The following is a 13276-nucleotide window of genomic DNA, read 5'->3' as shown; positions in this document are numbered from 1 at the left end:
AGAACTTAGAACTACTCAAACCTAACTAACCTAAGGACATCACACACATCCATGCCCGAGGCAGGATTCGAACCTGCGACCGTAGTGGTCGCGCGGTTCCAGACTGTAGCGCCTAGAACCGTTCGGCTACTCCCGCCGGACGTAGTTTCCAGATGTTGCTATTTCCGTCATGATGCAACATGTTAAAAGGAGCCATCGATCTAGAAAAAGCGCTCAACAATGTAAAATCATGCAAGATGTTCGAAAGTCTTAGAAAAATAGGAGTAAGCTATAGGGAAACACCGATAATATACAATGTGTACAAGAACAATGAGGGAAAAATAACAGTGGAAAAGCAAGAAGTACCCCCAGATTAAAAACTGTTAAGACAGGGTGGCAGTCTTTCGCCACTACTGTTCAATCTATACATAGGAGAAGCATTGGTAGATTGCAGGAACTATTGCATGGAATGGGCTAAGGAGCAGACGACTCAGAGTAAATTGAAGACAGATAACGCATGACATTAGAAAAGGAGTGAAGCGTTTATGATGTGTTGTTAAAGAAAGATGTTGAAAATTAGATGGACTGATAAGGTAAGGAATGAGGAGGTTCTCCGCAGAATCGACGAAGAAGAGAATATGTGGAGAACAAGGACAAAAAGGAGGGATAGGATAACAGGACATAAGGATTAACTTGCGTGGTATTTGGGAGAGCTGTAGAGAATAGGAACAACACGGGAAAGAGATTGGAATATTTTGTTGTTGTTGTGGTCTTCAGTCCTGAGACTGGTTTGATGCAGATCTCCATGCTACTCTATCATGTGCAAGCTTCTTCATCTCCCAGTACCTACTGCAACCTACATCCTGCTGAAACTGCTTAGTGTATTCATCTCTTGGTCTCCCTCTACGATTATTACCCCCCACCCTGCTCTCCAATACTAAATTGGTGATCCCTTGATGCCTCAGAACATGTCCTACCAACCGATTCCTTCGTCTGGTCAAGTTGTGCCACAAACTTCTCTTCTACCCAATCTCATTCAGTACCACCTCATTAGTTATGTGATCTACCCATCTAATCTTCAGCATTCTGCTGTACCACCATATTTCGAAAGCTTCTATTCTTTTCTTGTCCAAACTATTTATCGTCCACGTTTCACTTCCATAGATGACTACATTCCATACAAATACTTTCAGAAACGCCTTCCTGATTCTTAAATCTACACTCGATGTTAACAAATTTCTCTTCTTCAGAAACGCTTTCCTTCCCATTGCCAGTCTACATTTTATTTCCTCTCTACTTCGATCATCATCAGTTATTTTGCTGCCCAAATAGCAAAACTCTTTAGTACTTTTGGTGTCTCATTTCCTAATCTAGTTCCCTCAGTATCACCCGACTTAATTCGACAACATTCCATTATCCTTGTTTTGCTTTTGTTGATGTTCATCTTATATCCGCCTTTCAAGACACTATCCATTCCGTTCAACTGCTCTTGCAAGTCCTTTGCTGTCTCTGACAGAATTACAATGTCATCAGCGAACCTCAAAGTCTTTATTTCTTCTCCATGGATTTTAATACCTGCTCCTAATATATTTCCTTAACATATGTGGCTCAATAGGGTCAATAGTGGAAGGCAATCATATTTTTAATAATAATAATAATAATAATAATAATAATAATAATAATAATAACACGTACACACACATTCTCAAGTTTGTTACGTCAATTTTCTTCGTCACTATTATTTCGCCAACTGCCGTCCTGCTCTGACTGATGCAACCCTGACAGAAACCTTAATTAATAAATTATAAGCAGTATTAATCCTCCGTAAACACGTGGTCAGCACGTCTGATTGACATGCAGAGGACCCAGGTCCAATTATTGGTAGTGCCAGAGAGTTTTCGTTGGTGGGAGGACTGGTACGGTGTGCTTTTAGCCTCGCGATACCAGATGACCAAGTACACTCCTGGAAATTGAAATAAGAACACCGTGAATTCATTGTCCCAGGAAGGGGAAACTTTATTGACACATTCCTGGGGTCAGATACATCACATGATCACACTGACAGAACCACAGGCACATAGACACAGGCAACAGGGCATGCACAATGTCGGCACTAGTACAGTGTATATCCACCTTTCGCAGCAATGCAGGCTGCTATTCTCCCATGGAGACGATCGTAGAGATGCTGGATGTAGTCCTGTGGAACGGCTTGCCATGCCATTTCCACCTGGCGCCTCAGTTGGACCAGCGTTCGTGCTGGACGTGCAGACCGCGTGAGACGACGCTTCATCCAGTCCCAAACAAGCTCAATGGGGGACAGATCCGGAGATCTTGCTGGCCAGGGTAGTTGACTTACACCTTCTAGAGCACGTTGGGTGGCACGGAATACATGCGGACGTGCATTGTCCTGTTGGAACAGCAAGTCCCCTTGCCGGTCTAGGAATGGTAGAACGATGGGTTCGATGACGGTTTGGATGTACCGTGCACTATTCAGTGTCCCCTCGACGATCACCAGAGGTGTACGGCCAGTGTAGGAGATCGCTCCCCACACCATGATGCCGGGTGTTGGCCCTGTGTGCCTCGGTCGTATGCAGTCCTGATTGTGGCGCTCACCTGCATGGCGCCAAACACGCATACGACCATCATTGGCACCAAGGCAGAAGCGACTCTCATCGCTGAAGATGACACGTCTCCATTCGTCCCTCCATTCACGCCTGTTGCGACACCACTGGAGGCGGGCTGCACGATGTTGGGGCGTGAGCGGAAGACGGCCTAACGGTGTGCGGAACCATAGCCCAGCTTCATGGAGAAGGTTGCGAATGGTCCTCGCCGATACCCCAGGAGCAACAGTGTCCCTAATTTGCTGGGAAGTGGCGGTGCGGTCCCCTACGGCACTGCGTAGGATCCTACGGTCTTGGCGTGCATCCGTGCGTCGCTTCGGTCCGGTCCCAGGTCGACGGGCACGTGCACCTTCCGCCGACCACTGGCGACAACATCGATGTACTGTGGAGACCTCACGCCCCACGTGTGAGCAATTCGGCGGTACGTCCACCCGGCCTCCCGCATGCCCACTATACGCCCTCGCTCAAAGTCCGTCAACTGCACATACGGTTCACGTCCACGCTGTCGCGGCATGCTACCAGTGTTAAAGACTGCGATGGAGCTCCGTATGCCACGGAAAACTGGCTGACACTGACGGCGGCGGTGCACAAATGCTGCGCAGCTAGCGCCATTCGACGGCCAACACCGCGGTTCCTGGTGTGTCCGCTGTGCCGTGCGTGTGATCATTGCTTGTACAGCCCTCTCGCAGTGTCCGGAGCAAGTATGGTGCTTCTGACACACCGGTGTCAATGTGTTCTTTTTTCCATTTCCAGGAGTGTAGTAGTGACTCCGATGCATGGAAGTTGACAATGGGTGGGAGAGCGGTGTGCCTTTCCATACCGCATCGGAATGACGCACCATGGCAGAGAATGACACGTCGGCCCTTCTTCTGAGCCTGATCGCCGAGTTTAGTAAAATTTAACTCTCAGTTTATCACGACACTTCCTTACTGTTGCATCAAAGTCAAAATTTTAATGGAACAGTTTGGGAACCGCTGTTTTATGCCTTTGGGAGACGTGAGGAAGATGTCGGGCCAGAATAAGACCGTCGGCAGAAGGAAACAGTGACTCACGGCTGAAGCTGGTCCTGTCGATGTCGTCCAGATGGAGGGACTCGGCGACCCCTCCGAACTGCGCCTGAGCTTCCGTCACTGCAACACAAGAATGCACAACTTTAACTCCTAGCAACACTCCATGTACTGAGTACAACGTTGAAAGAATGCCTTACTGAGGCCGAGGTTACCATGCTACCCTTTTGTACACTTCTACTCTGGAAATCACTGTCACGTGCATGGAAGATGTTGTTTTTGATTGTACCACGCATTGAGGTTCCCACCAGTTCTATGAGCGTACAGAATGCAAAAAAAATTATCGACTATAGGCACCTATGTAAGCTGTTATTTTGCCCAATTGTTTCACCTCTCCACAGGAGAAAGATGGTGGAAGCTTAAGAGAATTATTCGTAAAATAATAATTTTTTTTCTGTGTATTTTCTAAGTATTTTTTCGTCTGATATTACGTGACTTCCTTTAAATGTCTGGCAGTTAAGGTTCTCCATTTTACAGTGGAACGATGTGTGCCAAAGATACTTGGCCATAAAACGGATCACTAAACGCATAATTCAGATAAGATTTTTTAAAAATTGTATGTATATGAAATTAAACTGGTATGTCAGTGATATTTTTTCAAGACAGAATATGGGATTCACCAGCTATATTTATATGTTCTCTAGGATTGTTATTGAAGATTCACATTCGTCTGTATAATTTGAAAAAAAAAATGATACGTACATAAGCGCTGAGACACTGGAATAAGACTTCGTTTAACTAACGTCTGGTTTCGACAGCATTACGACATTCTGTTCGATGTAATCAAACATATTGTTAGTACGAATCATTGTCATCATACACCATGAAGCGTTTGTACCATGTACCTGCGTAATATGCATAGTCCAATAGTCCAGTAATACGGAATTTCAGAATTACACAGTAAATACGTTCGTCATTAAAAAATTCCGAAGTCCAGAAGCTTCTGCTTTCAAATGTTTGAGGGTGTCGAGCGGTACTTTCACTAAACATTTATGTAAAATGTTTAAAGAAATATTTGTTAATTCAAGTGCAATACGTCTCTCTGGCCGTTATTAACAGAGAAATTGAAGTAGTTCTTCTGAATTTATGAACTAGAAAGCGCATGGTGCATAGATACATGAATGGCAAAGAATGTCGACACTGCTGTACAATGACAGGGCACTGCTGACTGACACTGGTGTTTGCCAATTTTCAGACTATTAATATTCTTTGTGTACACGCAAAATATACTCAAAAGTGTTGAAATTACACAGTGTCGGTTGCAAAATCTTTATTATTTACAGGAAATGTCGCGTTTTCCCTTTTAGGGCATCATCAGATTGGCATGAAAATTAATGTGGGAAACCAACATCCGTCGTTAACGCCCACATATGGTACGAAGACAAAATTTTATAAGGAACCATCGTACTATCGTCGTGGGATGAATAAAAACATTACGGAACGTAACAAGGAGCCAACCGCGTTCCGGCGTACACAGCATGGAGCGTTGCATACAGCTGACAAATAGTGAACAATGCGGTCGAGAGCAGGGTCCATCAGTTCTCTAAGACGGCCACACAAACTTTAATTTTTACGCCAATATGATGATGCACCAGAAGAGCGAAACGCGTCACTTACTCTAAATAATGCAGATTTAGCAACCAAGACTGTCTCATTTCAAGTAATTCACAACCGGTTGCCGCACCAGGTGGAATGGAACCAATTTTACTCACAGTATGATACTGTGTTACATAAAACATTGAAATTTTAATGTGTTGGTAGACTTAGGCCTTACATTTACAAGGTTTCGCGGCTATTTTATTGCATGCACTGAAAAGCGTTTTAATGCTATACTTCATTTTGGAAGAGCTATAGAACGCCGATAAAAGCTGTATTTCTACATTTAAAAATCTATAGTTCAATGTCTAAAATGAGAGTACAAGGTCTACTCCTAAAAAACTAGATATTTTGGCCTAATAGCTGGACGAAAACCTAGTTTACATTTTTTTGAACAACTTGTGGACCATCATAGCTGTTCACGTAGCTTGGGACGCTACATACAGCAACTGTGACAACGCACTCGCCACTCGATTTTCAGTTTGTTGTAACACGACGTTGTATAAGTAAAAATAACGCTTAAAGGACAGTTTCACTTAAATCAAGGGCAGAGGACTAACACAGTACTACAAGGCACATAAAGTAGTCACAAAAATCTCGAATCTTCTACTTCATTTACTCTAGATGAACATTAAGACAACTAAAGAGCGAATTTAGTTTTTTTACAAAAATACTTATTTGGGGTCATTAGGACATTGCGAATACTATCAGGAAATTTACAAGTACCCGCTTACACTTGGTGATTCTGCAAGCCAATAAACCGAGAGGGCAACAATGTTCGCTTTTACGAGCCAATTATGACTCCTGTTCGTTGTCATTTGTCAACTGTTTACAGAATGGTGGAAAAGCAAGATAACGGGACTCAAATAAAGCAGATATCGATCGACGCTGGGCGCTAAATTAATTAATTAATTACTCGGGTCCCCCGAGCAGTTTTACGGCCCGGCATGACGCGTCGGTTGCTGCGGCCGCCGCCAGAGCGCTCTGCTGGCGCCGGATAGGGGCCGGCCCCTATAAACGGGGTGCCCTCCAACTTGGGGCCGAAGTTGCGCCGTCCGCACCGCCCTTCCGAATGGGAATACGAAAATTTCACTGCCCTCCCGGGGATCGCACACTGGCCATAACATTTTAAATTAGTTTATTGGTGCTCCACGGGCCCGTTCCAAGTTCCTGGCAGTAATGGCATCAGATCCTCCAAGTTATTTCGGAGAAGTGTTATCGATTTCTGGGACCATTGTTTTTATGTTCTGTGCAAGAGACAGAGGTCAATACGTCACACCGTACGCTTAATCGAACCAGATACAGGGTAAACGGTAAAAACCCGAGTGACTCCGTGTGTATCTTTTATTTCGGATTTTAAAATTTTGTTGCTAAGAGGACTGTTAGAAAATGTGTCCTCTTTTAACAAGATATCTTTATTTTCATGCAAGATGTAATGATTTTGATAATGAAGGTCAATGAAATGGTCGCGCGGCATTGATGACCGGAAGTCTCCACCTGCGGAACTTCGGCCGTCGAGTTGCAAATCGTTTCAGTCGACACCACACTGGATGACTTGCATGTCGATGACAATGAAATGATGATGAGGACAGCGCAACACCCAGTCGTTGAGGGGAGGAAATCTCCGACCCGCCCGAGAATTGAACGTTGTGCTGCTGCATGGCAGTCAGATGCAGTGACCACTCCACTTAGCAAAGGGAGCGGACGACTTCGCAACAAAGTATCGAACAATTAAATACTGAAGAGAAGAGAAAATTCATTAAGTTCGCCGGCCGGTGATGCCGAGCGGTTCTAGGCGCTTCAGTCTGAAAATTCGCGACGGCTACGCTCACAGGTTCGAAACCTGCCTCAGGCATGGATGTGTGTGTGATGTCCTTAGGTTAGTTAGATTTAAGTGGTTCTAAGTTCTATGGGACTGATGACCTCAGATGTTAAGTCCCATAGTGCTCAGAGCCATTTTTTTTATTCATTAAGTTCGCTTAAGTATTTACTGAGACTCTTTACATGAGGAATGTCATTTAGGAAAAACAGACCACGAGATGAACAAGTCGCAATGCATATAGTTTGAATAATATGCGCGAATTGTGAGACGTTGTAACACGAACCCTAGTGTTTCATAACAACACTTATTATCGCATATGCCAAATTTTATTCATATCTTAATTCCTGTATGTTTTCTGCTATGTGTTTCAATGAATATGATTACGAAGTGTTTTGATTTTTTATGTAAACGAGAGAATTACTTTGTGTAAGCTGTCAGTTCGTGCCTCAGGCAATAAAATTGTAATCGATAGGGAAACATCGAAGTCCACCTGTGCCTGGGAGATGAGCGCGCAAATTGAAAAAGCTGTAATGGCGCTTAGGTATCTCGCTAATTCTGGAACAAAGAAATTCTGTGACCAGCCTTAGAGAAGAAACAACTGGAGTGACGAGCGAGGCAAAAGCGCTTATAAATTGTTCGAAATGAGACTCGACTTTAATAGGTTCGGTTTCGTAGCAAAGTGGCATACACAAGGTAACCAGCCTGAAACGTTTGTAAGGGTGTTGCACGTCAGGTTGTGTGAGAAGAAACAAAATTCAATACGTTGCTCCGTTTTCGAATCAACTAAGATTGAAGTTAGCCAATAAGGCCGTTGCGCGCGAAAATTCAAGCAGCCCGCCAGATACAATTAATGTCAGTTGTTCTCGTAGCGTAGATGATACGGCAACAGACTGCTCAGCCTTTGGATCGGGTTCGAATCTTACTACCGTCCCATGTCCAATCTTTGTAATACCAAACGAAGAACACGTTTGGCGACACCGCCTCTGGTTGACCTCTTGAATTTGCGCAGACAATAGGTTGACACTGAAACTTCCTAGCAAATTAAAACTGCGTGCCACACTGAGACTCCGTCTCAGAACCTTTGCCTTTCGCAAACAAGTCTTCTAACTACCGATCTATCCAAACTCGAGTCACAACCCTTCTTCACAGTTTTACTTCCGCCATTACATCGTCTTCTACCTTCTAAACTTCACCGAAGCCATGCTGCGAAACATGCAGTACTGGAAGAAGTAAAGATATGACGAAAGGCCTTGAGTCGGGTTTGGGTGGCTCAGTCAGTCTGCCTTTGGCGGATAGGCTAGCGTTTCGGTGTGAGCAGCATGCGTTCGCTTTGTTTACATTATGACGGCCGTTGGTTACGTCACAGCTTAGCGTCCACGATACATTGCGAACCGTTACCGTAAATCTACACTCCGATTTACTTTCTGCAACAACTACATCCGACGCAAAGCACTCGATGTGGAGCGTTTTCTCCGTGATAAAGTCAAGATCCCGGTGACGGACATCGTGGGAATAAATTTGTCGATCGTGAACACCACGGTCCATGTTAAAGTCATTAACGATACGGCGTGCGAACGCATCCTCCACCATACCAACCAGTGGCTGCGTTTCTGCCATCTACATCTACATGATTACTCTGCTATTCACAATAAAGTGTCTGCCAGAGGGTTCAATGAACCACCTTCAAGCTGTCTCTGTACCGTTCCACTCTCGAACGGCACGCTGGAAAAACGAGCACTTAAATTTTTCTGTGCGAGCCCTGATTTCTCTTATTTTATCGTGATGATCATTTCTTCCTATGTAGGTGGGGGCCAAGAGAATGTTTTGGCAATCGGAGGAGAAAACTGGTGATTGAAATTTCATGAGAAGATCCCGTCGCAACGAAAAACGGCTTTGTTTTAATGGTTGCCACTCCAATTCACGTATCAAATGTTCAAATGTGATTAAAATCTTAAGGGACTTAACCGCTAAGGTCATCAGTTCCTAAGCTTACACAATACTTAACCTAAATTATCTTAAGGACAAACACACCCACCCATGCCGAGGACTCAAACCTCCGCCGGGACCAGCCGCACAGTCCGTGACTGCAATCACGTATCATACCTGTGACACTACTCCCCTATTTCGCGATAATAAAAAAACGAGCTGCCCTTCTTTGTTGTTTTTCGATGTCATTCGTCAGTCCCACCTAATGCGGATCCCACACCGCACAGCAATACTCCAGAATAGGGCGGACAAGTGTGGTGTAAGCAGTCTCTTTAGTAGACCTGTTGCACCTTCTAAGTGTTCTGCCAATGAATACCAGTCTTTGGTTTGCTCTACCCACAATATTATCTATGTGATCGTTCCAATTTACGTTATTTTTAATGCCGTTGGCAATGTCGGGAGGTGACTGTCGGCCATGCACGCTTAGGGAAGCGTACCATACACGTTTTCGAATTGCTACCCGAACTTCCAGCAGAGCAGGTAGTCGCGTCCACGTCCATACCGGGGAGAAACAGACGCTGTGTCAGGCAGCTCCTGTCATACATGGCGTCCCACAGGTCACAATTGAACTCTGAAGCCACATCCAGTCCTATCTACAGATCGGCGGATGCTGTGCAGTAATTTGTATGACGGCCAGCGTCGAACCCGTTCCGGGTTCGGCAAAGAATGCCTACCGCGCCTCATTACGCAACTTACAGCCACCGATGGATCTCGTGCTCTCGCTTCTCCTGCCACCGCACGGACGCCACAGCTTAACCAGGCCGTCAGCTTCACCCCGCCGGTGCCGGCCGGGCCTCCTTGCCAGAGCGACTCAACTCCCTGCCGTCGCCGAACACGGAAGGTCGCATAAAGAAACAATGTTCTCCGAAACGTCGCAAGAGAAGGCGCTGAACCGTCTCCGGCCGAGAGGACAAGTTGCAGGCCGAAGAGAGGACGCCGTCGACCCGAACGATGCCTACGAAAATGTCATCGCCTAAGGAGACCACCGTGCCTGCGTCCGTACCCCAAAGCACCGTGAGGAGGTCGAGGAGCAACACCCGTTACGTCGTGGCGTCGTCGGCGCCACTCCACTAACAATTTTCTGCCCTGAACCATGTGGCAGCAAAATGGATAAGTTTCCACAGTCCACTCCCGTTTTTCCTCTAATGCAGGAGTGGATCAACCTCCAGCGGTCTGCCGCCAGGCCTATCGGATAGCAACAATCAACACCAACAACAGTCCGCCCCTGGTAGCTGAGTGATCAGCGCGACGGAATGTCATACCTAACGGGTTCGATTCCCGGCTGGGTCGGAGATTTTCTCCACTCAGGGACTGGGTGTTATGTTGTCCTAATCATCATCCTTTCATCCTCATGACACGCAAGTCGCCGAAGTGGCGTCAACTCTGAAGACTTGCACCAGGAGAACGGCCTACCCGACGGGAGGCCCTAGCGACCCTTCATTTCCATTTCCAACACCAACAACATCCATTCAAAGGTGAAAATCCGCCTTAGGCAGGAGATGTTCTGGGCTTCTGATATCGATTTCGTCATCCTGCACCCTCGCCTCCATGGCGAATTTCTGTCACCTGCCCGCATCTCTTGGTCGTGCGGTAGCCTTCTCGCTTCCCACACCCGGGTTCCCGGGTTCGATTCCCGGCGAGGTCACGGATTTTCTCTGCCTCGTGATGGCTCGGTGTTGTGTGATGTCCTTAGGTTAGTTAGGTTTAAGTAGTTCTAAGTTCTAGGGGACTGATGACCATAGATGTTAAGTCCCATAGTGCTCAGAGCCATTTTTTTCTGTCACCTGTTACACGCCATCTGCAATGACGTCCGCCAGAATCTCCTGTCCCACCAGGATACACTTCAAAGTGTTGACTTCCTTAATCGTTATGTGGCATCAAAATTGATCACGTCGCGCAAGTGCTAATTATGACCCTAGTAGTTACAATTCATTATTAGAATGTGGTTCTTAGGATACTCTTGAAAGACCTGGAGAGATTTCCAGTTAAGGCCAGCCCAGTGATTGGGGCACGCCCCCTGGGATTAGCTCGGTGGGCACGGCTAAGAGATAGTAGGTTTGATTTTGCTGGCACACTCGTAACGCTGCAGGATGTAGCTTGCTAGAGTAGTTAGTACAGGAGGTTCAATAGTAGGCTTGCCCATAGAGTAGCTAGCTTTCCATCCTGTAGTTAATACTAATATTAAGTAGATAAAAGAATAGTAAATGCTGCTTGGTAATCATTACATTGTACATAATTAGGACCCATTAATGTTTTAGGTGGTGGGTTATTATGTATAATATTGTTTTGATAAATAAAGATTTAAAAAAAAAAAAAATGCTCCCTCTGCGACTGTGATTGGGCGCAACCTTCAGGTGGCTCTTGGCTTCTATCCTACGGCTGGTTCCATGTTCAAAGTCCGTTATGAGACGCTTACCCTGCTCCCACGGTATAGTGGTCTCAGACTCGTCAACGCCCTTTTGTGAGCTGCATCCTTGTATATGAGTACTGTGACAAAATGGATCGTGCACCGCACGTCCCTAACACGCAGCTTGACTTTGGTCCTACTGCCTGCGTCTATCTCACCACCGGTCTGGGGCCACATCGCGCCTTATTTGTCTCAGTTTTCGGCCTTTTTCGTCGACTACAGCAGTTACACACATACCAGTCTAGCCGTTTTCCCAGAACCAAGGATTTCTACAACCTACTCTTGCGCCATGTTCTGTGTAACGCGGTGGACGCCAAATATCTGTCCATCTGGTGACTAATAGCGTGGCGTAACACCCACCAGCCCTTCTTCCCTGCAGTTGTGTGATATCACATAGTCAACAGGAAATTTTCCATAAAATAGCGACTGGACAGCATTGGTTTGTCGATCCCCCCCTCTTTGTCTCCTTTGCAGCAACTCGACACTGAAATCCCCCGTCTGACTTGTGCCTCTTCGCACGACTTCTGGCGATACGTGCAACAAATGAGTGTCTGCTACATCCGAGTTCCACCACATGCGATCGAACCGCGAGTGTTTCTGTACCTGGAGGACACATTTTCGTGCCGCCAAATGTCGTGCCATTACGTGGGTCAAAGGGTGCGCGGTCAGTTACCTATTCTGTAAGGGGCCAAAATCCCGCCTCGACTTCTGGACCTATTTACAAACAGCCCATGCAGCACTCGAATACACGGTACGTTACTGACTTTTATTTGCCAACTATCTTCGATGTGTCTTTGTCAGACCTCCACTTAAGGTGGAGCTGAGGGCGGTTTCCGGGATTGTTCCACCTACGGTCAATTCTACACCCGACCACCACGGATGGGACAGCGCACTTAAATACGCCGACTTTTTTACCCGGTCTTTCGTTTTTTTTTTTTCGTACAGGTAAGCAAAGCGTGGAGGGAAGCGTGAACGGTAAAAATCGTAGAGTCAGACCAAGAGATGAATACACTAAGCAGAGTCAGAAGGATGTAGGTTGCATTAGTTATTGGGAGATGAAGAAGCTTGCACAGGATAGCGTAGCATAGAGAGCTGCATCAAACCTGTCTCCGGACTGAAGGCCACACCACCAACAGCTGACGACTGTTCTACATAATTTCATAATAATAGTAAGAATTGCAAATAAAAAATTAATACGTAAAATAAATAAAAAGCCTTCCATATATGTTGATTCCCGTGTCTCCCACTACCTTAAGCTCGAAGGTAGAACAGCGGGTTGCTGCTAAGGAGCTTGCTAAGATGCAGAGATTAACCTGCTTAGCCATAACGGGCGGAATTAGCAGCACACCAACCGCTGGAATGGAAGCCTGGCTGGATATGCCTCCACTTCACCTTTGGGTTAAGATGGAGGCAGCAGCTGCGGCACAGAGACTTAAAACTGGCCAAAACTCGGTCTCAGTCGGATATTCAGAATCACACACTAACATAGTGAGTGAGGTAAATGTAAGTATGGCTGGGAAAATGCCTGCCGATTATATAATAGCTCTCAACTGCTTCGACAAGCCTTACAACATAATAATTGGAAGTAGGGAGCAGCGGGAGAAAACAGTTAGACACCGTACGAGAGACATCTTTTGGTTCACCGATTGGTCGAAAACAGATCAAGGCGTTGGGGCAGGGTTGTACGTGGTTCAGCCAAGACTGAAGAGCAGCATCTCTCTAGGGAAACTGGCCTCTGTATTCCAAGCTGAAATTACTGCAATCAGGGCATGTGTGGAGGAGAAAATGCGTAGGTGCT

General features: G+C 45.9%; 1 protein-coding gene across 1 annotated transcript in view; it reads right to left on the bottom strand.

Annotated features, from left to right (window-relative positions):
• The window catches only part of LOC126355592 (uncharacterized), a 632860-nt gene that overhangs the window by 185799 nt on the left and 433785 nt on the right, over positions 1-13276 (bottom strand). The window contains exon 3 of the mRNA XM_050005955.1: positions 3653-3730. Within this exon, the coding sequence (XP_049861912.1) occupies positions 3653-3730 (78 nt within the window). The remainder of the gene's footprint in view (positions 1-3652; positions 3731-13276) is intronic.

This window comes from Schistocerca gregaria, chromosome 3, assembly GCF_023897955.1.
Source record: "Schistocerca gregaria isolate iqSchGreg1 chromosome 3, iqSchGreg1.2, whole genome shotgun sequence".
Classification (NCBI taxonomy): Eukaryota; Metazoa; Arthropoda; class Insecta; order Orthoptera; family Acrididae; genus Schistocerca; species Schistocerca gregaria.
Note: the sequence above shows the minus strand (reverse complement) of the source record. Positions and strands in the feature narration are given on the sequence as shown.